This window comes from Rousettus aegyptiacus, unplaced genomic scaffold (genome assembly GCF_014176215.1).
Source record: "Rousettus aegyptiacus isolate mRouAeg1 unplaced genomic scaffold, mRouAeg1.p scaffold_m13_p_12, whole genome shotgun sequence".
In the NCBI taxonomy this organism is placed as follows: Eukaryota; Metazoa; Chordata; class Mammalia; order Chiroptera; family Pteropodidae; genus Rousettus; species Rousettus aegyptiacus.
The window spans coordinates 33,177,985-33,205,157 of NW_023416287.1; the positions used below are offsets into that span (position 1 = coordinate 33,177,985).

At 38.4% G+C, this 27,173-nt stretch overlaps 1 protein-coding gene across 2 annotated transcripts in view; it reads right to left on the reverse strand.

Annotated features, from left to right (window-relative positions):
• Window positions 1-3,044: 3,044 nt before the first annotated feature.
• The window catches only part of KIF16B (kinesin family member 16B), a 272,147-nt gene continuing 248,018 nt past the window's right edge, over window positions 3,045-27,173 (reverse strand). For both annotated transcript variants that reach the window (XM_016122017.2, XM_036229690.1), the window contains one exon: window positions 3,045-4,362. In XM_016122017.2, the coding sequence (XP_015977503.2) occupies window positions 4,204-4,362 (159 nt within the window). In that variant the 3' untranslated portion in view covers window positions 3,045-4,203. The remainder of the gene's footprint in view (window positions 4,363-27,173) is intronic.

Sequence of the window (27,173 nt, forward strand, 5' to 3'; positions counted from 1 at the left end):
CCTGATGAATGCAGAATCTGCAAAACAAAATTGATGAATCTCAAGTTAACCACAGAAGAGTCAATTCTTGGAAAGGTAATTCTTAAGAGAGAGAGAAAAAAAGCCTCATTGTTACATTTTCAAATAAAAGGGTACCAAATGAGTATAGTTAAAGAAAAGACATTTTGTATTCAATCATTTTGCAAGAGAGTTACAGAAGGGAGAACTTTCTAGAAAGGTATAAGTTAACCTTAGGGGACATGCCAGAGCTTAGTGTCTGTAATTCCACAGTGAGAAGGGCATGTAAATGCTATTTGCAGAGAACAAAGATCTACTCATTCCCCTTGAACCCCTTCAGTTCAGTCAACTGTATTTCTGTGCTTTCCCTCCCATCATATTAAAATGTTATCAGGGTTCTACCAGATTCCCAAATAAAAAAGACTTCTGAAGGTAAGAGCCTGGCCAACACCAACATCACCCCACTAGGTCCCAGGTAGCATTGATTAATTTGAAATATGATGCTTCAGAAATTAGAACAAGCAATGTGTGGATTGGTTTCAACTTGGAAATAATTCCTTATGTGCAAAATTCAAAATCTGGGCATCACAGAATCATTTTTCATCTAATGTATTATCATCAGAATAAGCACTATAAACAGAAGAACAAAAAGTCAAATACGGGTCCTCTTGTTGCATGTGGAAAGAGCCTTGCTGTTAAAAGGTGGGGTACACAAGCTCAGCTGGTCAAGAATGAGTCTCCTTAGGTGAATGGTCTTTAACTAGTTTTCTGAAAACATAACTCACCTTCATGATAATTTATACAAAACTGAAGTAGTTACCTATGCCATGAAGTTATTTTACCTAAATTTTCTTACTACTCTTATTTTTAAAAAAGACAGATGACAAAAACCAACCTCCCTAATAACAGATTCAATCAGAACCACTCCTGAAGGTGTGTACAGGAATATGGGAGAACAAGGGTCTCATGTGACAAAAATGTTCAACTCTGGACTAAGAACACCTCAAGGCATCATTTTAAGCATTTGTAAAAGACAGGGTATTTTAAAACCTCTTGCCAACATGACTGTTTGGAAAGCTGGACATCGCTGAATATTCTGTCACATCAGGCAGAAATTACTTCCTGGGTTCTGGGGGATGAGGCTTGTCTTGTGGTAGGTTCAGAGTAAGTAATAAAGAGTCACGTCTTAACACATCTCATCGCCAAAAGCGCATCTGAGGAAACAGGGCATTCGTGGGATTGTGTGCCAAGGGAGATGTGTCCGGGGGGAGGAGGGGAATTTGGTCCTTAATAGTTGAACCAAAAACGCCAACGTGCCCCAGCTCTGAGGCTGGTGTCTGTAGCTCCACAGCAGCCCCACTTCTGAGTTCACTGATGCTACAGGTTAAGAAAGTTTCCAGTTCCTTCTGCCCAGACTCTAAAGCATATGCTGTTTAGAGCTCTGAGTAGGGCCAACTTGAGCAGAGCTAACTCTTTCTTCATACAAATATATAAATAGAAGTGGCCCTGGGGCCTGGGTACCCTGTTCATGAATCTTCAAAACATCTCCATATTACCAGAGAATCTTCTAGACGTCTATTGTTAGGGAGCCAGCATGACTTCATTACTCCCTATTCACATGCCCAAAGTGATCACAGTGTTGAATCTGAAGCCTTCTAATTCAGAACTAGCAAGTCTAGGTGGGAGCCAGACTGAAGGTTACTGTGCTACTACTTTTGATTATAAACAAGTTTGGTGCAAGGCCTTGGAGGACATGCTAAAACTACTGAAATGAAAAACTCTGTTTAAGTTCCTCAGAATTGTCCGACTGACTACAAAAATAGACGTTGCTGGCACCTCAATCTGAATTGCCTAAAGTGGTCAGCTTAGCTTTACTTTCTAATTTGATACACTTGAAAGTAATAAAATATACATTTACTAATTTTTTTGTATTCCTTTGAATTAGTCCAGATTAACAAAGCTTAATTTTGTCATCCTAACTCTGTCATTTGTTTTATCTGCGTTCCAGAGAGAGATTCCATTATTTGTTTAGATGAGATTTTTCATTGGCTTTTTGACATTCCCTCATGTTTTATTCAGAGTAAGTTGCCTTTCAATCCATTAGGAGCCTGTATTTCACATCCACACACCAGTTGCAGTCTCTAAAACTGAGGTACAGTCCAAACTGAAGTAGTTACTTCTGCTGCTTGTAACCATGGGCTAGAAATGGAACCTAAATTTCATCCTGTGCAAAAGCTTCGTTTCCATATAAGGAGACTGAGGCTGAGAGAAGAGAAATGACTCACTTATATTGTAACTGGCTCTACCCAGAGCCAGCTAGTTCTTGAACTCTAAACTCAATGCTAATAACTTAAAATGATTGGAATCAAAGGACTTTCTGGTTCCTGTACTTTTCACAAACACACATCTATTTATTCTTGCTAAGTTGTTATTGTACCCTGTGTAATTTTAATAAAACGGTTGCCATAAGCCTGGCCTTGGATACAGGTCCAAAAGGGCAGGAGATAGATTATCTGGTCAGTTGAAAAAACCATTTAGTTTACTCAGCGGATGAGGAAAAATCTTTAGCGCTTTGACTCCTTTTAAATATACGACCTATGGTTAATTATTATCTCCCAGCTTTAATCCTTTAATCTCTAGGTTTAAATTCTCCAGTAGTAATTGCCCCTAAACCTATGCCAGTAATCACAACTGCAGACAAAAGCTAGTCTTTCTGTAGCAATTTAAAACAAAGGTTTTTTTTTTTTTTTAGGCTAAACTATGATATCTAATTAGTGCAATGATAGTTTTCCCTCTCTTCGAAATAATTGCATCTTTAAACATATTTTTCAGGTTGGAGAACTCTGTTGCACAGGTAAATTCTAGAAGACTGAATGCGAACTCGTTTTGTTATCCATTCGTGACTTCAATCTTTACGATAACTGTATCTGCTGTAACGCAAATGCTAAAGTAAGCATTACGTATTTTTCCAAGCACATTAGATAAATTTTTAAACAGATATGTAGAAATGAACATGTAGCAAACTTAAAATAAAATGAGCTAAAGGGCAGACTCCATAACCTCCTTTAATATTGATAGCAGCTCAATTTAAATTTTGAAAAGCAAATACCTTTAATAAATTTGGTATGAATGATTATATATTCTGATAAAACTATTGTACAGAAGTGAATACATATATAAATCTATAGGTAGAATTATATACATTTCAATATGTACCATATATATATATATTTTCTACTTACATTTTTCTCTTTAGTAAAACAAAACAGTTTTACTGTACATAGCTGTGCAATGCTACATTAAGTCCTGAGTAATTTAAGGGATCATTAATAAACCACTATGAATTCTAGTCTTTCAGCTAAAGATCCAGTAGATTATATAACAAAAATGCGAACACAATTATGTTTAAAAACATGTATTCAGCTGTGTGCTCATTTTGTGCTTAGTGGAGAAAGCTTGAGAATGCACAGTAGCTACTTACATTTGTGAAAATTTTCTTGAATATTCAAGATTAAACAAATTCCTATTTGTGTATATTTAGTATGGGTTTATAGAAATTTTAAGTGATGTCACCTATATCCAATTTGTCAAGCATGGAAGACTCTACTCATGATTGGACCAAAAATCCTTTTTGTAAAATATGAAATTCTGTGTAAACATCAGTGTTTAATCAGTATTATACAAAAATTCTGACTCAAATAAGAGGAAAAAGAAAAAAATACAACCAACGAAATAATTTAAAATGCTTTTCTTGGGATATAGGCAGCCACATGGAAGGAATATAAAAAATTAAGAATATATTTTGGTGAAAGAAGAAACCAGATGAAAGTCATTTAAGGGAGGTCTGGTGAGCCACCCACAGTCCCATGTTGGCTTGGCTCAGAAAACCCAATAGTCAAGTCACATCCATCTTGCCACAGGGGACGGATTCTGATGTGCAATGAGAAGGAAGCACTATGGGGGAAAGGCCACATTCAATCACAATGGGACAGTAAAATTTGTCCGTCAGGATCGCCATCAGCAAGCAAAGCATCCCAGCCCCAAACTCAGGCACTAGGTATGAACTGGCGAGGTGTTGGGCAGGCTGCTGCGTGTCTGCCTGCAGCAGCAGGAGGCAGGCCCGGACCTTGCCTGGGGCTGCCCTGCACTGGGAGGCTTGCTTCGATGAGAAGGCACTGCACTGGTGGTTCCTCCATCAGCCTCAGTTCAACCCGTCCCGTGGCTGCTGTAGTCAAAGACTCCTTTCTTGAAGAACGGTGAGAACTCACAAATGGTGTGTTTCGAAAGAGTCAGCCCCACTTTGTTGATGTGTAGGGGAGACGTCGCAGATTGGAGCATCACGCTGAAAAAGTCCCTGAGGTATTTCTGAGGAAGAGACCAAAGTTAAAAACATAGTCAAGACATTGTTGGGTGGAGTCCAGGAGAGAATAGGAGAAAAGAATCTCCAGAAACAATTTCTCGTCACACTTGAGAGAAACAGCACTCAGGAAATCTCTCGGACTATCTTCACTATCATCAGACCAACCAAGGACACATAGCCATGATATCCGTTATGCAGCTGACTTGTCTTTGGCCAAAGATGCCCGGCACAGAAGTCTGCTTTTTAGCAACAATGTCACTCATTAATAATCCTATTTTTTAAAAAAGCCATTTTCCTCTAACTTACTCATTAAATAGAAAGATGATTAAAAGGGGGTGGGGAGAGGCTAGCCATCTGTACAATGCTAAACACACTGCTGATTATTTTTAAATGGGACACTTACTATCTGCTTTGGATCCTTCTTATGAAAGAAAAGAAATACTGGGGACAAGAGTGTCAGTCCCAAGTACTAATATTTACAGATTGTTTTGCAAATCCTATAATCATCAAGGAAAAGAAATTCCGACTAAGATCAATTGCTCTGAACCCTGGCTCTCCACCCGCTTCCCCTGCTGCACGTGTTTGTCACAGCATCATCCGCCTTTTCTGGAACTGAACAGCAAAGCATGTCTGAGATTAGGATCCGAGATGCTGGGGATGAAATTAGATGCGGGTGCTGGCAGGATGTATTAAAGGAAAAGAGGACACACAAAAACAGTTAATATACTTCAGGTCATGCAAATCACAACATAACAGAAAACAGGACGAATGGTGAAAGGAGAGGAGGAGGGGGTGGTTAGGACAAAACCTTTATTACTGCCTCAGCTTGTTTAAAAATATAATCAGTCCTGTCGCAAACTTAGAAATTAAACATAATAATTACAGACTCTGAGTAACAAAAAGAATTTGTCTAAGAAACATGGCCATGGCTTAGAGCAGTGGTTTCCAGCCAGGGGTGATTTGCCCCATAGGAGACATGCAGCAGTGGCTGGAGACATTTTTAATTGCTGCTCTTGGTGGGGGGAGGGTGCATCCAGTCAGTGGAGGCCAGGGCTGTGGCTAACATCCTACAATGCGCAGGGCAGTCCCTATGCAGAGAATCATTTGGTTCCAAATATCAATACTGCCTCGGCTGAGAAACCTTGGCCAGCAGAAGTAGAATTCAGGTACCTCTATGAATTGCCACCTAAAATTTACTTCTGAAAGAAGACTCTTTTCTCAAGGAAAATTTGTTAGCTACTTTCTTAAAAATAATAACAAGGATTACTAATAACATCTGTATAATAATTTAAAGTTTCTAAAAATCTTCTAACATCTATTTTTTATGCTTTATGGAAGTACTGTAACTGGTGCACAAGAACTGCACATTCTTCAAATGTACAATTTGATGAGTCTTGATACATGTACACCTGTGAAACCATCACCAAAGCGAGATAACAAACATCTGCATCAACCCCAAAAGTTTCCTAAGTCACCTGTTTTGTTATCATCATACTCTACCTAGAATTACTTCTTTTTATTACTGTAACACCCATTTCAGGGTGAGAAACCTGGTGTGACAGAGATGAGCAAGGCTAGTAATCAACAAGTGTTTTCAACTCAGACTCTGTTTTCCTTGTTCAATACTCTGAACTTACTGGTTTCATGGTAACCTCTCATGAAAAGTTTTTGAAACAGCAATCAAGTTAAAGTAAGAAGGTGTCAAAACCAATTGCTAAAAAAAATAAGATCTTACTCCAGTACTTACTGTGTCAGAGAGGCAAAAAGCAACCAGACTTCAGCTTTTCTAGGGGAAGGGAAGTTGAGAATATCAACTTCAGAGGGACCTGGCTTCCACCAAATATGTTTACTAGTAAATATCGTAGACCACACCTGACCAGATAATGGTTGAAATGAAATGCCTGTGTGCAACTGACTGTTTTTGAAAGGCTAAGAGTGAATGATTTAGAATGAGGAAGATGAGAAGCTTGGACACTGGTGCATGGAGCTGCGATGCCACTCCTTCGCAGTTTCAGGCGTGAGCAGGACTGGGCTGTGACACAGGCGTTATCTCAGTACCTCCGATGCAATTCCTGCTTCAGGTCTCTTGCAGACTGCATTAACGTGCAGACTAATGTTCATGGCAAACGTGCCTTCAAGATGAATTCTGACTTAAGGGAAGTTATTTAAATCTTGGAACAGACATATCAACATTTGTCATATGATTTCATAAGGCAGAGATTCTTAAAGGGCCAATAAAGCCTGAAGGGTAAAATGAAAAGAGAAGTGCACATTAAGAATATGAAAATAAGTATTGGAGATACCATCCCTGCTAGGGCACGAGCATAAAAAGAACAACAGGAAACTAGGGGAAGGTAATGCCTTTTTCTTTAAATGAACTTATTAGCACGCCTGGATGAAAACATGAGATAGAAGGATTTGATTCAACTAATTCTAAACATTACGGAAGAGTTTTTTCTTTGCAAAACAAATCTCTGCTTTACAGAATTGGGCAGCCTTGGCTCCATTTACATAGATGGCTTCCTTGCTCAAAGAAATGCTCTGATTAGGAAGTGTTGTTTGTCATGACCCCAATGTGCTCTGAGGTATATGAGGCGAGGCATGACCTTGCCGGCTGTGTCCAGAGCCACATGCTTGAGATGGGCAGGGCAAAGTCTTTCCGGTGAATGACAAAAGCAAAGCCCTAGGTCTAGGGCTGGGGACAGAAGACAGAACTAAAATTCTAGAAGGTTCTCAAAGTCACAGACAGAATCTCATTTTTCTTTGTAATCCCCAATCATGCCTGGCACACTGCCCAGCTTGGGGAAAAGTGCTTAGAAGAAACTTGGATGACTGATTTTAATGAGTTGATTTTTTGCAAATTGGAAGTATACACAGAGAAAACAGGACATGTCCAAAGTGTATAGCTTAATGAATTTGCAAAAAATAAATGAGCATACTGTGCGATCAGCAACATTTACAACATTTCTAACACATTTCTAGCACCCAGCAGCCCTCCTCATACTCTTTCACAATTCCTTCCTTAAGCTTAACTGCTATCTTGACTTTCTGCACCATCCATTAGTTTTAGTTTTGCCAGTTTTTGAACTTTACATTAATGAAATCACACAGAATACATTCTTCTGTGTCTGGCTTCCGCTGCTTACCACGATGTGAGCTTCATGCACACTGTTGGGTGTAGCTGCAGTTTGTTCATTATCACTGCTGTATAACCCTGATTGACTTTAGCAAAGAGCCATGCAACCATGACTGATTTGGGTCTTCTGTTTGAGCTCTTTTTCAATAACAAAATCTACCTTTATATAATGGTGTTCGGTGAGTCAAGTTTATTACTATTCTTCCAATAAAGAAAACCTTTAGGGTTTCAGGCTCAATCCAAGGTCAGCTAATGTACTAGAATTCTATTGTATGTATGTATGTATGTATGTATGTACATGTATATGTACATGTATATATATATGTTACAATTACATATAAAATACACTTAAATATACACATATTTACATTAGTAATTTTTGTTGCCTGAACTCACAATGTTTTTCATAGTATCTACAGCCAAAGGGAGAAAATTAAAGTCCTTCCTGTCAAAGCCCTCCCTTTATTGTTGAACTAAAGACATCCTAGCTTCTCTGGTATATGAAAAATAAGTTTAGGTACCATGCTGCATCCCCAAAGCAATACACTTTATAAAAGAGTAATATAAAAAAAACTGAAGGATATTAGTAGGAGTTTAAGTGACTTATTAAGGTTATAAGGGCAAAGCAGGAAAAAAATCTGTGAAAGCCAATATCCAATTTCTATTTCTTTCACATGGCATCATCTTCATTAAAAAATAAATAAATAAATAACAGCAAGGATATATAAATCTCTGTAGCCATTAGGAACCACAGAAAGCCTGCAACCCTTGCCTATGCTGGTGGTGGATGTCCCACCTGAGTCTTTGCTTTGTTAAACATCCTGAATCTGGGCCACCAAGAAAAGCAGTCACAATCCCTGGGGTTGTGCAATGTTTCAGCCCTGCCTTGAACACTGGGAGGATGAAAGTCAGATTAAAACAAATCCTCTTTAAATAAGATTGCAAACCAGAAAATACAGGGGCAGAGCAAGAAATGGTCTGGGGGAGGGTTTGTTCAAGTGTGAGCGATGGAGGAAAGGGAGGGGGCCAAGAGGGGAAGGGGCCGCAGACAGATGGGGGTGGTGAGGGTTGGCTGGGAGAGGGTAAGAGAGGAAGGGCTGAGATAGAGGAAAAAACAGAAGACTTAGGGGAGAAGAGAAAGTTACATGACAATGCTGGAGATGAATTTCCAGGAGTTATTTGTTTATCGAGTTGGAAAAAAATACTTAAGAATAACAAGAACTATAGTAGGTATTTATCTTGGTTATTAATTTTTGCTTCTTGGACCAACACTGAAGTATAAGGTATTTTCTTATCAGTACTTTCAGAAAATCAAATTTAGATGGCTAATCTTTAAGGCATATTTCAATACTGATACTATATACTTGGATGTCATGAAACCTTTTTTCCACAGGCTGCAGGCATATTTTATTTTTTAAAACTCAATCTATGCAGGTGCAGTGAGCAGGGTGTAGGAGTAACTGAGAGAGATGAGTCCAATGGGGTCTGTTTCAAAGTGTTAAACTAGCATATGCCTTTAAAATACTCTCAAAGACAAAATCCTGTGGGGACCATAAGTTTTTAAAGGGGAGGCCAAGAGAGACCGACAAGATGAAGGACATATAGATTGTCAGAGACACCCCATAGCAAGCTTCTGATTCTTTCTTTCCAAAGTAGCTCTTTTTTTTTTTCTTTAAGTTTTACCTGCCAAGACCCCCTGTGAGTATTTCCTTAGGACTTTGGCCCAGGTACATATATCAGGCTGACCAGTTACCATCTCATTACTTTTATGGAAATGCCATTGATCAAGGGCTTGCAATATTCTAAGCACAGTGAGAACTTTCAATGGTACATCTCATTTAATTACCACAATGACTTTGTGAGGTAGGGACTATGATTATCTACATCTTCTAGAAGAAAAAACTGAGGTCCAGGAGGCTTAAGTAATGTCCCAAAGGTCACAGAGTATACAAGCAGGAGATCTAGGACTGGCATCCATATCTTCCAACTCCAGAGGCTGCATCTCAACACCAGGCTGCCAGGGCATCCGCCATCTCCTCTTCTTCCATTGGGGCCCCCTCTACTGGACACTGTTGTGTCTCATGGGGCAAGGCCATCTACACTGGGCATCTCGGCTGCTTGGGCAGATATACTGTCTTTCAAGGGTCTGATAACTCTCATGGAGAGGAGACCAGGGGCACGGGGTTCTCTACAGTTAATGTCCATACAAACATAGAGAAAAGAACTCTTTCCCGAGAGGCTATACTCTTCTACATGGAGTCCTAAGCAGCTCTGCACATGCTCTGACATCTTACTCACAGGGCCTTGGTGGGCACTGGCCATTTTTTGACTGGCCTGCCTATTTCCCTTCCCAAATAACACTTAGATTCCCTTCTGAAAAGATGTCTTTCTCTTCTTTGGAGATTGGTTATCTGGCTAACTTAGGACAGAGGGCTGATGAATTTTTCCCAAACATATTCTGTAATGGGCACCTCATAGGCAAAGACCTACTCAAGGTACTGTCTGCAGTCTGTTGGAACCAAGGGTCCCTTAGGGTGAGCCTCCTCCAGATTGTGTGACTGCTGCTATAGAGCATTTTCAAAAGTGTAAGAAATTCAATGATTTCCCACAGGAGGGCAGCTCCAGAAGAGCCTTTGATATGCCCATTCCCAAGCCTGGGCATTGATAAACCCATATGCTTACAATGGCCACAGGCATTTTCTACTGTTAGCCATCAAGTGAACTGACAATAATCCATGGGGCACTGGCAAGTGGCAAATACCAGCCATGAATCTTAAGAAACTTTCCATGTGTACCACACCCAAGCACCTGGAGGTCAGAACAAGGCATCTGCCCAGGGCACTCTTCACTTAAAAAGAGGTCAATCCCAGGAGTTTCATGAATAATGTTTCCACTGATCAGCTCATCTTAGTGCTATATCCCTTGCTGACGTTACGCTGGAAGGCTCTTGCACCTACCTATAATAGGTAACAGACCAATCTATAACATTCCAGCACCATTTCAAAACACAACTACACATTATTGATCTTTTGAACCCAAACACAGGCAAACATGGTCTATTGGCTGTGTTAATGAGTTCTGAAAGGCAAAACACACTTCCTACAACAATACAGGGTAATTCAGCCATAATTCAGTCAATTACTTTAGAGCTTTAGCCTGGTACCTCAATCAATACACTACATTAGGAAAAAATGTAATGTGTGCTATTTAATTTTAGACATTCTTGATGAAGGTCATTACGTTAACATGATTCATGTGTAACCTCTAATACAATTTTAGTCTCAACTCTGTCTGAAAGAAAAAGTATGTAAGTCACTGGAACAACCTGGCTAAAAATTGGTCTTTAGATAGCCTCTGCTGGGTTGTTCTTTTCATCTCTTGGGTTTCTGAACAAAATGCTAGTCTGGCCATATGGACTGATCACGTGTTCTATAGTCCATCCAGGCAAAACTGCAAGATTAACAGGGTGTCAAATGTTGGGGCTTCCCATCCTGCAGTCATTTTCTTTCAGTTCTGGAATCTGGAAAGGAAACGATGTGAACAAAGGAGCAAGGCCAGCTGTGCAGAGCTCTGCATGGGCAACAGCAGGGCTTGAAGGAGAACACAGAGGGCCTTGAACCTAGATTTGGGTTTGCAAGCACTTTGTACAAAGCATTTCCCAGTTCATGGGCATATCACTAAATCACACTGAAGAGGAGGAGGGGGACAGAGGTGTATCCTTTGTTTACAGATGAGAAAACTGAGACACCAAGATGCAGTGACTCAGCCAAGGTCAACAGACCATAAGAGGCTGACAAAATGACTTGCTCCTCATTCAGGAGCAAGTCAAAATGGCCTAATATAATTCTTACAGTGTAATCCTTTAAGCATGAAATATAATGCGTAAATGTATATAGAGCCCCTATCTTTGGAGCTCAGAATTTATCTTGATTTTCAACCAACCACTGTTCGTGTGCGTATGTGTATAGAAGATGGGGGAATGAGAAAAGGGTCTCAGTAACATTTGAAAGACCTTATCTTTTGGCTCCCTTCCTTCTCTTTTATTAGCAGGAGGATAAAATCATGACCACTCTGTATTATTAAAAAGTTTATTTTAATAGGGCTCAGGACTATAACTGCAGCCTACTGCTTATTTCATGCGTAACGTATCGCCCTAGATGTGTCATTCTAATGATTTCCCAGCATCTCATTGTTGTGGAGCCCTCTTTATTTTTCAAAATTTTAACATAAATCCTTAATTTAATTTAAAGTTATTGAAATTATTAAAATTAAAGTGTTCTTTAAAAATGTAATATGGCTTAACCACTTTCCATTGTGACATAGTAACAAGAAAGATAATCCAATGGCATTCTTCATTTCTAGAAGTCATTAGCCACAGTGGCAGCTTAAAGGCAACTACCAGTCTAATAAGATGTAGAGGTTTCATTTACCTTGTGACACTTAAAAAATTCATCATCAACTGATGGGCTCTCAAGATGGATCAGGCCTTGATGAGGACATGCTAGAATATTTCTAAACCTGAGAAAGGTCTGGTCACTGGTGGGGTCAATATCATTCACTCAATCAAATCTTCATTCTAAACTCTCATAAATTCTAGTCTGAATACCTCTGTCTGGCTATTTCAGAATCCTAAAATTTAAATCAGGTATGCTGGGTTCCTTTCCCAAAATGCCCCAAAAGTCCTCCATACTCTGATTAAATTAGAACAGTTTGATTTGATTTAAGCAACTCTTTCATCCAGCAGACAGTTACTACACACCTGCTGTACACAAAGCAGTGTGCCAGTGTTGAATTAAACAGATACAGTGCCTGCCCTGACAAGGCACCTGGGCTGGCCTGCACTCATCTCTTCCTTGTTAACAATTGTTCTTATTGGAGCTTTGCTCCCAGCATCTAAATCTTACTTATCTTCTAAGGACTGGATGAAGGTTTGTTCTTTTTGGACTCCTCTCTCTTCCTACTTTATTCATGCACCCAATCAATATTTATTGAGAGCTTTCTATATGCCAGGGCTTCTGGGGATTCGGTAGTGAATAAGACTTGGTTTCTGTCTTGGTTTCTGTAAGTAATCTGCAGGCCTTTCAGGGAGACAGATGGGTAAAGTAGTATTTAAAATATGGCTAGGGGAAAACAGAAATGATATGCTTTTGGAGCACTTAGGAAAAAGGCATCCAGTCTAGTCCCTGGAATTGGTGACATTTATGCCAAGATCTGAGGGGTAAGAATCGAACAGGTGAAGATAGTGGAGGAAGATGCTGGAGAAGGCCTGTTTTAGGCAGTAGGGAGAGCATGTACAAATCCTTGGAGCGGGGAAGCAGAGCTTGGAGCACTACCTATAGTCCAGCATGACTGGACTGCACACCATGCATGGCCCGTTCAGTGTGGGGTATGCACTCCTGGAACGTCCTGCCTACTGGATCAGCTCTCCACCAGTCCTTACACTAGGGGTCCTGCACGGTGCACTAGTGATCTCCCTTCTCTTGGACGTAGAGCCCTGCTGGGCCTTCCGGGTGTAGTCTATTACTTGTTTTAACAATGGAGGTAATGCACTGGAGGTAATGCTGAGAGTGAGGAAGTCGCCTTGCACGTTCCAGTGCTCCATTGCGCCTCATCTTTAGTGAAGGCACGGCCAGAATGCAGCCATATAAGTGGCCTGATTGAACATCACTTGGAAAAGATGAACCACCCAGTCGAGCCCTGCCCAAATTTCAGAACCACAGAATCCATAAGCAGTAAAATTGTGGTTGCTTTAAAGGTACAAGGTACATGTGTTTGGGAATAAGGTGAGAGATGACAGAGTAAAAGAAATTTGTCAAAGCAGAATAAAAAAAAGTTTATTTCTGTTTATAGTTTATGACTAGCCATAAATTACAGTCCTATTCTACTTCATGGCAACCTCTTCCAACCTTTTTACTATTTTTACTGAATAATTCTGCCTTAGCAGCTACTTCTTTTCTATCTACAGTAGGTTTTAAAGTAAATACTTAAAATAAGTAGTCATCAATTGAAATATGACATTTACATTTTGATATTATAGAGAATTCTAAGAGCTTCCAGTTAAAATTCATCAGGGTGAAATGTTAGTCTGTGATTACAAAATCAGAACTATTCATTACGGCTATTCAGAAAACCTTCTTTATGAGTTTAATGATATAAGCATATTGTATTGAATTATTATGGTACTGTATCAATTGGACTCATAAATTTAATATACTCAGTCTGGTTCAAATATTCCAGTAAAATCCAGCAAGGTTTAAAAATTTTATAAGGGATGTGCATTTAAAATCCATGTGATATTCAATTTTCACAGGTTGATGTTCTAGCTCAGGGTATTAAGAAGCTTGAATGATCACAATGACTCAGCCTGGCTGACCAGCAGGCTTAGGTAAAACCCCACAAACAAGCCACATGAGAAAGCCACAAATCTGCTTGCACGATGAAGCTGATTAAGCTTTTCTCCAGAGTGCAAGTCAATACCAGTCCCATTTTTTTTTTTTTTTTTTTTCGCTCATGGAGGTGAAGAGAGAAATGGAGTTTATGCTGCACCTGTGAGCCAGAAGGGACAATATACTTCAGCTGTGATGGGAGTAGACAAATAGTTTCCAGATAGTCTGATAAGCCCCACCTGCAACTTCATTTGTTTGAAGCAAAGTATGGGAGGACACTGTGGGAGAAGCCTCATTCCCAGGGCTTACCCCGGTTCCTTGGCTTTTGTTTACTGGATCTAGGCAAGAGATCGGGAACAGGCTAAACACTGATACATAGCAACTCAGCTTCCTTACCATGAAGGGGAGGAGGCTAAAAGACAGCCCTGGAGGTACCATAACTGTTTGAACTACAAGGGTGCTGTAGTCTAACTCTGCATCATGGGCCAGCTCCTAGGGCACAAGGGACATTACGGCAGAGAGGCTTAAAGTAAGTTTCTGAACTCCTCAGCACCTCAGTTTCCTTATCTGATTATATTATCTTTCTAGGATTAGAAGATTAAATGAGTGACTGTTTGTAAAGTGTTTAGGGCTAGTCCAAGTCCACACTGTGTATTTATTAAGTAGTTGACATAATTATCTACGTAGCTTTCTCCTCATGGAATTAATTGGTAAATATGTTAATTTTCTCCTCTTTTAGTTGTTTAAAAACACATGGGCTTAAAATATATAAGTATTTAACATAAATGTTTTCCCCCTCAAAGGAAAGTAGGAGACAGCAAGAATCCATAATCATTTTTTTTCCCCCCAAAGTCACCTCCTACAAGACACTGGCAGACCCTTATTGCTTTAAAGTAAGGAAGAGTTGACCTGTTTTTCAAAATGGAGAACAATATTAAAAATAAGTTAAAAAATCTAACCTATACCAAGTAAATTGATTATGCCCTAAAAGTTCATTTTAATATATATTTTGGATACTGAGATTCTGAGAAGTGCCATCTGGAGGGAAAAAAAAAATGTGGTTTCTAAGTTCATGATTCTTTCCTGTACTTCAAAGAGGTTTTTGACATTTCAAGAATAGAATGACTGTTCCCAATGACCAATGTGACTGACAGACTTTCGAATGAGAATCTTGCTGTGTAGTACCTGTTGGCTGTAATGTACCTAACTCAAATTCAAAGAACAAGGTCCTATAAAACTTGAGAATCAAGAAGTAATTGCATATTAATTATTGGCATCCCTAAGTCTCCCTGTTAGTAGAACCCAAAACTGGATGCAGTGTGATTCTGCAGGAATCCTGAATGCTTATCTCATTCCTTTCACCAGCTGTGCCTGCAGTTGAGCAGAACAATCCTTCTCTTTACTGCCTGACCTAAGGTCATCTGTATATTGGTGGCAAGCTTTCTTTGGCTGCCCTTGGACTGGGCCATCAGAATAACACTCCGTCTCTGAATTCTAGGGCAAGAGGGTAAGCTCTTGATACTCTCTAAGAATAAAGACCCAGTGCCCCTTTTTGTTGTCTAGACCAGGGGCTCCTGATGATCCCTGTGGGACTATTTGCCTTGTAGATTATCCTCCGGACTTGGGAGTTATTCCTCACTGTGCAAACACTGCCCTGTGTCCCAGGGAGCCATGGTCATGCCCCAGGTGTGATGAGGACTGTGGACCCAAGTGCTGGCCCTGTGACCGCACCCCACAGAGAAGATTAGCTGGGGATTTGGACCATCTGCATCAATGATCCCCTTCACTGGGGAAAATGACTGAAATTGACTATCTCAGAGAAGAGAGAGGCTGAGAGAAAAGCGGTATCAAAACTTCTCTAACATAACATCTCTAATTTGAAAAAAAGATGGGGTAGATGTAGAGTTTATACAAGAAAGGAAAGTAAAAAATTCCTTCACCGAACAGATATTATCTACAGACTTAAACATCTAAGTTAAAAAATACATACAATGAAAACATGCACATACTGCACAGTACTTTGTTCATAAAACACACTATCCATGAAATGACTGATGTATTAGGTAGTATTAATAAATTGTGATGAACAATGAGGGGCATGGGTTTTCTTTCCATAGGACCTTACCTGTAGCAAAGTTTCACAGGTTATACTATCTCCTTTCTCCTGAACAAGTTTACTAAATTACTGGAAAGAAGGAAGTCTATCAAATATTACTTTATGCTTCAAAGCCAAACTTCAGAAACTTTTAATACTATCCTGGCCATTTTTTAAAAATCTGAGAAGATGCTGCAGAAGAGAAAGTCATCCATTAGGCAACTGATGAAACATGTGCTTCCTAGGCCACTCATGTCTGCCTGTGAAACTGCCTTTCAAAGTAAGAAATGTCAGTTTACACTGTCTGAGCTAGTACTTGGATATGCCCAGATTCTTTCAAATAAGAAAGTGTAAATAAATGCAATTTTGTGAAGTGGAAGATATGCACTATAAATGGAAAAGAAAAGATGATCACCAGCAACATACACCAAGTAGCATAAATACACCAGACTATGGAGCTAATGAGATTATCCACAAAGCTCTGAAATAAAAGCCCTCTAACCCATCAGGCTCTGTTTCCAGTTGGCTAAGAAAATTCATTGAGAAAAGGTGATGGCTGGCTTCATTTACTACTATTTTCAACTTTGATTAGCAAATGCTTTCTTGATTTCAATATCAGTTTCTTAATTTTACCTATATATAATATGAAACAGGTGATCTCAATTAGAAAACAGATTAGAGAAAGTCTTAATTTTTTTTGGTTGGCTGGAATGAATATCATATATGTAAATGTAACCGCATTACAGTAAATTCTTGGGAATAAATATAAGTCTATCTAAAAATAGATGGGAGCTTTATAGAGGCAAACAAGATAAAAAGTTGTATAGAACTGGAACAAACTGATGTGTTTATCCATTTCCCCCCTATACTGTCTCAAAGAGCTGCAACAGATGCTATGCTTCATTTTACCATTATGGCATATAAGTGATACATATAGAAGAAAAAAGGGTTGTTACGGGAAAAAATAACTTGCTGAATTCTAAAATAAAGACACACTTAAAAAGGCAACAAAAGGCCACTGTGAGCACCTTTAGTCTAAAAAAAACACTATCTGGGAAACAAATCTAAATAAATGGAGTTATGGGAACTGAAACATTTTCAAGAAGGTCTAATTCAAATTTATAAAATAGAAAAGATGATTCCCAAATGCTGATATAAACAGCAAACAGAGAATTTTAGTGGTGATAGGACAGCGGTTCTGAAAATACATGAATGCACAGAAGAAGTTTGAATATGTCTTTTGGGCTGTTGCAACGAAGAAAGTGTATGAAGAGAAACTGTACCAACATCAGTGGGAATAAATATAATTGATTATTTCAGGAAGCATGAAGCCAGGCCTTCAGGTTTAAAACGGCTCTAGAAGATGCAAAAGTAACAAATGCAATGTTAAAACAGGGAAGAAAGGGTGAGGTGGACCACATAGTATAGTGCTTTTCAAACAATCTGTGGGGAAGGACCAACTGAGGGATGGAAGAAGGAAGTGAGGAGACTATCTATCATCTATCTGTCTGCCTGTCTGTCTGTCTACCTACCCACCCACCCTACCAACCTACTTATCTTTCTATCTTTCTATCTATCTAACTAGAAATGGAAAATAGAGGAGATAGGAAAATTAGAGGAAGACCAGACCAGGAAGTTCAATACAAACAAATGAGATTCCAGAAAGAAACAGAAAAACAAAACAAAACAAAACAAAAACAAGAGGAAATAAAGGACATGAGAGAGAAAATGTGCATGAAATTTCATTGATGGACTGCTCACCACAATAGAATTGTGAAATCTCAGAAGAATGGGGGTAAACGGAAGGCCCTGTAAGGGGTGAGAATCAAAATGGCTAATACTGAATGTCATCTCTAATTGAAAAATAAAAATTAAAAAAGAATCCAAATGGCTTTCAACTGCTTACCACCACCAGAGTTAGAAGACAAGGGAACAATCCCTTTGAAATTCTAAAGAAAATGGATCCCAACTAATATATTCTATCCATCCAGTGTGTGTGTAAAGAAAGACATTTTCAGATATGTCTCTAGAAATTTACCTTACTCATGGGCCACAAGAAGCAGGGGAACAATTCAAGAGAAAGCAAAGGATGATGGAAAAGCAAGGTCAGAGTAGGTGTGACCCGGTCTGGTTAGAAGAGGCAGGAAGTTTCCAGGAGAGTTCTGCAAGGGGCTAAATTCCTGAAATAGCTGATGCTCTGAATATTTTAAGAGATTCATGCAACTGACCAAGCATTTGAAATTGAATCAGTGATCAGTATGTAATAAACCAGGCAAACAAATAAGCTGTTCTCATGCTGACCTGACACACTACATGGGAGAGCTGAGTAAGTGATCCCACATGTTTTAGGAGGACGGTGGGCTTAGGGGTGCATGTTAGGGAACCATGATTCACAGATGTTACTAGATAGTACCTCACATTCAAACAAAAATAAAAAAGAAGCAATACATAAATGCAATTTCAGTTTGGTGGAAAACTCCTAAAGGTATCGAAAGCATTGCTGCAAGGGAAAGGGGAATGGAGAGTATAAACAGGCGGTAGGGACTGCTTTTTCAGAAAAGCCTAATAGAACTATTTGAGCATAGCCATCATTATTTTAAAAAATTAAAAAAAAATAAGCACATACACAAAACAGCATTAAGTGTGCCCCTCACCCCGCTCAGAAAAATTGTCAGAAGGATATACATCCAAGCCATAAGAGCAGTGACCTCTGGGCAAGTGACTGTCTGAGACCCTCTGAAAGCAGACTGAAGTAGGTCACGTGGGGTGATCCTGGACATAGAAGCTAAGGGGTGAGAAAACAAAAGAGGGTAAGGAGACATGGCAATAAAGGGGGTGCTGTTGAGTGGGTTACTGCTGTGGGTGACTGGACTCAGTTCTGCTGGGGGAACATGTATAATGTGCTTCCAGATCACCCCATTAAAGGATGGGAGGTAGGCGCATCTATTCATAGATGTCCACCCTCCAGGACCTCGCTTCCTTCCAACTTCAAGACTGGCTCAATCAGGGCTTGAAAGAGCTTCCTGGGCATTGAAGAAGGCTGAGGGAGGAAAGCTGAGAAACTCAGTGAGACATGGCCAGCACAAGCTGCAACTGTCCATCATGGACACAGCCAACATCACAGTAGGTCAAGGGGACATGGAATGAATAGCAGACACCATGTATCAGCCACTAGACAGGGCTAGGGTTAGTGATGATTAAGGGGGATCCTGGTTTTAGCTATAAAGAGGTAGCCCTTCACGTAGTGGTGCCTGCTAAACACCCTTGGGGAGCTGGTATAATGGATGGTTAGTCTTTGCCCTGGGCTCTAGCTGCTTTGTTTCCTCCCCAGTGTTCTTATAGTATCTTTAGCATCCAATTTCCTGATGAGGACTTTTTGATTTGCCTCAAACTGACTCATTATTTTCCTAAGGAAAAATAAGCAATTTAAAAAGTACTTAAAATCCAAGCTTTATGGAAACCTTCGACAATGAGAACTCAGGTGAATGTCACTCATGAACTTGGGTCTAAGAGAATCCATCATCAAAATGATCCCAGAGCATTCAGAAAATAAAGTCACCCATAATCTTCTAACTTGCCCACTGTCTTAGCTAATATGTAATTGGCTGGATTGTGGATCTCCATGGGAGAGCAGCCAGCATGCCTGCCAGTGCTGAGGACCTGGGACTGAGCTACACTGCAATCATTTCAAGGTACTCCTGTGTTTTATGTTTTTACAGCAAGAGTGGATTCTGATCTTATTTTATCCTATTGTTAATAGCTCTATATATCTATATAATTATAGTTATACATAATATTGACTTATATCTATAAGTTGCATCTCTATACACATCTATAACCTATATGGCTATAGTCTATACCTATATAGCTATATTTATAAGTATACCTACAATTTTACCTATATTATCTATAATTAAATCTGTTAAATAATAATATTAATTAAATAATAAGATATAATTATCTTATTATAACATGTTTTATGTAATTTTATAATTAATAAAACATCATTGTATATCTCCTCCCCCAATAAGTATTTTACAAGATAGTGACTGCACCTGAAACAATGCAACTAGCAGGCTCTAAATGACAATCTGGTCACCTGATAGTGCCAGGATAGGGCTAAGAACCTTACTGGTGTGTCATCCCTTTATCTTCACCCAGAATGATATGTGTGCACGCTAGGAGAAAAGAAAAATGAGCAACGTAACTGAATAAACAGGAATTCTAGTAGAAATTAATGACACCAACATAACACTAGAGTATATATGATTCAAAATAGTTGCTAATTCCGAAACAATTTTAATAACTCGGGCATCATTGGAATGTGGTCAGTGTTCTTCCTACCCTCAACCATTGCATCTCAAGTAGGGCTATACTTTTCCCCTTTCCGCTGTATTTCTGACACTTCTCCTGGGGCCCAGGAGCTAATTAAATGCTTCATTTTAAAAGACCTTTCCTTCTCACCCCCATTGCGCTGCAGCATGACTGTGAGATGTAAGAAGCAGCAGAATGAGAAAATATTATAACGACATTTAATTAAGCAGAGTAAACAATAAGGTCAATAGCAACTTGAAGCTAACATCTGTCTCTGAACAAGGCAGGCAAGCTACCTCCAGGTAAAGGCAGCAGAGAAGTGAGCTCATGCCGCATGCTGCCTTTGTCTATGCCACTTGTGATATCTACTTCTGTTTCAGAGGCAAGGAGACATTTAATAAAAGGAAAGAAATAGTGGCGCCTTGTTGTATCTAGGAGGAGAGGAGGAACAATCCTCTAGCTATTTAACACTGTAGTGTTCAGGCTCCATTTCATTTTGCTTTTAAAAGTAACCAAGGAAACAAAAAATGTTCTATACCAACTCCATAAGCGGGGTATGCAAAGCTCTGAAGTCTCCTATCTTGTGCTGTGCTGTGCTACCTTCATCTGATGCTATTTCTATAAATAGAAAAGAGTTGGGGAGTCTGTTATGTATTTGTCGAGCCCCAAACACTTTGTAGATGAACATGGGAGCTGGGGAGACAACAGATGCTACAGTTTTAATGCTAGGACTGCACATGAAGTGGCACTGTAATTGAGATTGATATTAGAATATCAAAAGCCCAACAAATGGAAAAATTACAGCTGCAGCTGTATTTGGGGTGAACAGAAATGGCTTCTGTCATGGTTAATTTTACATGTCAATTTGACTGGGGTGCAGGATGCCCAGATACTTAGTCAAAATTATTCTGGTGTGTCTGAGTGGGTGATTTTGAATGAGATTAACATTTGAGTCAGTAAGTTGAGTAAAGCAGATTGCTCTCCCTAAAGTGGTGGGCCTAATTCAATCACATGAAGGTATGCATAGAACAAAAGGTTGACCCTCCCTCCATTAAAAAGGAGCTCCTCTTCCCTGATTGCTTTGAGCTAGGACATCAGTCTTTTCCTGACTTGGTACTTGAATGGAAATATTTATTGGCTCTTCTCGGGTCTCAGGACTGTTGGTTTTCAGACTGGAATGCTATCAGCTCTCCTGGTTTTCAGGCCCTAGGACTTGAACTAGAACTATACATCTGCTCTTCTTTTTCTCCAACTGACTGACTGAAGATCTTGGAACTTCTCAGCCTCCATAATTATGTGAACCAATTCCTTATAATAAATTGGTTTTATACACACACACACCACACACACACGCACACACACGCACACACACACACGCACACACTCTATTGGCTCTGTTTCTCTGCAGAACCCTGACTAATACAATTTCCAAATCCAAAATTCACAAATATATTTAATACCAGATTTCACTGTCTTGTTAAGATGCATGTCCAGAGTCTTAGGCATCCATACTAATTTCATCACCACCCCAGCTCTCATTCAATTGAATGACAAGCCATGCTGATTCTACCTCCTGTGTCTCTCTAATCCATCCACTTTTCTCCATCACCATTGCCATCACATCCTCCTTCATGCCACAGTCATGTCTTACCTGAAGACAGCAACAGCCTGGTCAATGCCTTCCTGCCTCCTATCTCCCCTGCTCATACCATTCTCTCAACAGCAGTAGAATACCATCCCTCCACTCCTCTGCTTAGAATACTCCATTGGCTCCTCACTGTCTTCTAGGTCACTTCTAAAGTCATGGAGATGGCTTTAGGATCTGGCTTTTCCTTCTCTGTCTACCACCACACCAATCTCATATTTCTACGTGTCAGTCACATACCTGGGTCCCATCCTAGCCCTGCCGAATCAGAATATAATATAACAAAGTTTGAGAACCTGTATTTTTCAAAAAGCTTCTCAAGATAATTTCAAATTTCAGCCAGACACGTTTAGGAAATATTGCTTTGAGAATTGTGTCCTCTGATAACCTCAAAGGTAGTTCACAAATACTTGTGTAGTTATGACAGTAGCGTGTAATTTCTTGTTGCTTTGCTCCAACAGGATTCTGAGCTTTTTGAAGATAGGAATTATATGACTGATGCATGCAGGACAGGCTCAATTCAAGCATGTTAGGTAGTCCTAAGCATGGACAATGACTGTCATAGTTACCAGATTGCTTTAATAAAGACATTAAAAGGTATAAGAGAAAGGCCACCAGGCATCATATACTTCCTTTGAAAAGTGATGGGAAGGATGACATAACCTAAATAGTGTCTTGGCCAAAAAAAGAAGGAAAAAAAAATCAAACCTGAACTTGATTGAGCAACTCAATCTAACTACTGATTTTTAGAAAATGTGGGATTAGATGAGCATGGTGAATGATACCATGGGATGCAATTAGCAAAACTCAAAATGTGAGAATCCAATAATTAAATGACATGGTTTCATCAACAGGTAGTGAGAAAAAGAGGAAAGATAAAAGATAAACCTATAGATTACAAGACTCTTTAGAGACATATTGATTGATGCTATGTGTGGATATCATTTGGGTCTTGATTTGAGTACATCTATTGAAAAAAAAATGAGAAAATTGGTGTGGCCTGAGCACTGATAGAATATTTGTTTATTCTGAGAGGTTAATTAATTTGGGGGATATGTATGTATGTGTGTGTGTGCGTGCGCGCGCGCGCAATAATACTGGAATTGTGGTTATATTTAAAAGATATATAAAGTTTTGCTTTTGAAGAGATACATCGTAAAAATATTTATGGATAAAATAATATGATGTCTGATATCTGTATTAAAATAATCTTGTGTGTATGCTTGCATGCACATGTGTGCGTGTGTGTGTGCACGTGCATGTGTAGTGGCTAGGGTAGTATAACTGAAACAAGATTGGTCACATGTTGATTAAATGTTAAAGCTGGGTGATGTGGGAGGGTACACTGGGGTTTACTACATTATTTTCTGGTTTTGTATTTAGTGTCATAAGAAATAAAGTGAAAAAGATACAGGTCACTGATTTCTGTATCATAATATCTCAAAATTCCTTTAATATCCTGAAGTTTGGAAAGCTGGAGATGGCTATATAACCCTTTGACTAGTAGAAATTTGCTAATATAATAGAATTGCATCTTTTGATTCTAGGAATTCTTTTTAACACCAGATATTAACCAATCCAACAGACATAAGTAAAGGTAATTTCTATTTTGAGCCAGAGGGACTGCAAAGGACTACCAAGAAGGTCACTCTGTACAAAAGCGAACAAGGCCCATGCAGTTAAATGAAGATGTTCTCTTTTCCATGGAAAATTCTAAGCATATTTTAATGCTTAAATGAATGTATCCAAGTCCTTCTGGCTTTTCTCACTAACTTAACAAAAAATCATTTTAACTTTTCTGTCTAACAAAGAACAAAAGGAAATTTAGTTTCAGTACAGTAGAAAGTTAAGAGGTAGAGGAAGGGGTGACCTACATTGAGATGTCTTAAATGACCCTTAAAAATTTTTTTACAAATTATAATAACAGTATAATTACATGTAATAAGTCACATGGATTATCCTAGATGGAAGTACATGAAGGTCTTCTGAATCAAACATCAATGTGGAGAAGTCTTTGTAGCAATATATGAAAATAACAGGGAAAGGGCCTTTACAACCATTTGTCAACTGTATCAGTATTCCACCTACCCTCTCTAACCTATTTTACAGTTACATGTGATTAAAAGAGATTTCTTTCTTGTTTTCTGTGTTTGAATGTATTAATTTGTAAAGGTGGTATGCTTGGGCAGACACCTCATTAACTTGCAAGTTCTGAAAAGCATTGACTTGTACAGACACACACCTGTCTTGACTTTGGAAAGAACGAGTGAATAAAAATAGTACTTGGTAAAGATATATAAAATAGTGACTTTCAAATTCAAGTAATAAGTGAGCTACTCTTATGCAATATAAATTATGATATGCTTAGCAATAGAGAAAATTTGTATGAAAATTATAATTTGTTTAGAGTATGAATTATCTTCTTTTAATAATAGTTTAAGCTCATACTCTTAAGAAAAATGTGTCAGATCCACTCACCCAGTAATTCATCTAACCATTCTTCTTCTTTCCTTTTTTTAGCAAAGCAATAAAGGGACAATGGAAAAATAAGAGAATGTAGAGAGGACAGAAGTGGAAGAGGAATAAGAAAGACAAGGAAAGGAAGGAGATTATAAATGCATGATGATTACATGATAACTTACTTTTAAATGATTTTTTATAGACTTTATTTTTAAGAGAAGTTATAGGTTCAAAAAGAATCTAGAGAAAAGTACAGAGATTTTCTATATACACCCATATCCACGTACACAGAGCCAATATTAAAATCCCACACCAGTGTTATATTTGCTATAATCAATGAACTGACACTGACACATCATTATCACCCAAAGTTCACAGTTTACATTATGGTTCACTCTTAGTGATGGGCTTTGACAAATGTATAATGATAGGTACCCACCATGATAGCATCATATAGAGTAGTTTCACTGCCCTTAAAATTCATCCTGTGCTCCATCTATTCATCCCATCCTCCCCTGGTCACTGGTAATCACTGATTATTTTACTGTCTCCACAGTTTTACCTGTTCCAGAATGTCATATAGTTGGAATCATACAGTATATAATCTTTTCGGATTGGTTTCTTTCACTTAATAATATCTATTAAGGTTCCTCCATGTCTTTTCATAGCTTGATAGATCATTTTTTAGTGTTCAATAATATTTTGCTGTCTGGATGTACCACAATTTATTTATGCATTCACCTACTGAAGAATATCTTGGTTGCTTCCAAGTTTTGGCAATTATGAATAAAGCTACTACAAACATTCATGTGTAGGTTTTTGTGTGAACATAAGTTTTCAACTCATTCAGGTAAATATTAAGAAGTGCAATTCTTAAATTATATGGTAAGAACGTGTTTGTAAGAAACTTCCAAACTGTCTTACGAAGTGGCTGTATCATTTTGCATCCCCTCCAGCAATAAACAAGAGTTCCTGTTGTTCCACATTCTCACCAACATTTGATGTCCATAGTGTTTTGGATTTGGGCCATTTTAATAGGTGTGGTGAGGTATTTCCTTGTTATTTTAATTTGCAGTTCCCTTTTACATGCTTATTTGCCATTTGTATATTTTCTTTGGTCGGGTGTCCAGTTTTGTTTTGTTTTGTTTTGTTTTTGGCCATTTTTAAATTGGGTTTTCTATTTTCTTATCATTGAGTTTTTAAAGTTCATTGTATATTTTGGATAAGAGGCCATATTTATCAGATGCGTCTTTTGCAAGTATCTTTTCCCAGACTGTGCTGGTCTTCTCATGCTCTTGGCATTGTCTTCTGTAAAACAGAAATTTTCAATTTTAATGAAGTCCATCTTACAAACTATTTCTTTCATGGATCATACCTTTGATGTTATTTCTAAAAAAAAAAAAACAAAAAATCATCACCGTACCCAAGGTCATTTAGGTTATCGCCCACATTATCTTCTTCTAGAAGTTTTATAGTTTTGCATTTTACATTTTGGTCTTTGATCCATTTTGAGCTACTTTTTGTGAAGGGTGTAAGGTCTATGTCTAGATTCTTTTTCTTTTGGCACGTGGATGTCCATTGTTCTAGTACCATTCGTTGAAAAGATCATCTTTGTTCCATCATATTGCCTTTGCTTCTTTGTCAAAGATCAGTTGATTATATTTATGCAGGTCTATTTCTGGGCTCTCTATTCTGTCCCATTGATTTGTCCATTCTTTGGCCAATAACACACTGGCTAGATTACTGTTACTGTAGCTTTATTGTTTTGAAGTTGGGTAGTGTTAGTCCTTGAACTTTGTTTTTCTTCTTCAATATTGTATTGGCTATTGTGGGTCTTATGCCTTTCCATATAAACTTTAAAATCAGTTTGTCTATATCCACAAAAGAAGTTGCTGGGATTTTGATTGGGCCTGTACTGAATCTATAGATCAAGTTGGGAAGAATTGACATCTTGACAATATATTGAGTCTTCTTAACCATAAACATGGAATAACTTCATTTGTTTTTCTTCCTTTTTTTTTTTATTAAGTTTTACAGTTTTCCTCATATGGACCTTATCATATTTTGTTAGATTTAACTTAAGTATTTAACTATTGTAGGTGCTGCTAAAAGTGGCAATGAATTTTTAATTTCAAATTCTACTCATCATTGCTGATATACAGGAAAGTGATCGATTATCTTTTATCCTGCAATCTTGCCAAAATTGCTTTTGAGTTCCAGAAATTTTTTTTGTCACTTATTTAGGATTTTCTACATAGATAATCATGTCATCTGCAAATAAGACAGTTTTATTTCTTCCTTCTCAATCAGTATACTTTTTAAACCTTATTGCATTAATTAAGACTTTAAATGTTTAATTTTAAAAGTATACTCTGTCATTATATGGCAACTGCCATATCATTTCTAGTGTGTGCTATATCCTAGCACGTATCTAAGTATTTTGTATAAATTATCTCATTTAACCCTCACAACAACTCTACGAAGTGGGTACCATTATCCTCATTTTTTAGATGAAGAAACTGATTCACAGAGAGGTTAAGTAACTTGTCCAAGGTCACCCAGTCAGTAAGTAGCAGAGCAAAGACTCACAACCAGGTCTGCTGGACTCTGTAGTGTCTGGTTTTAACCATTATCCTGTATTAACTGAGGATGTATTGTGTACTATATCTTCTATTAGGTGTTTTACATGCCAATCTCATTTGATCTCTTGAACAACTCTGAAAGTTAGTTGTTCTAATCCCCGTTTTACAGTGAAATTAATTAAATGGCAAAGTAATGCA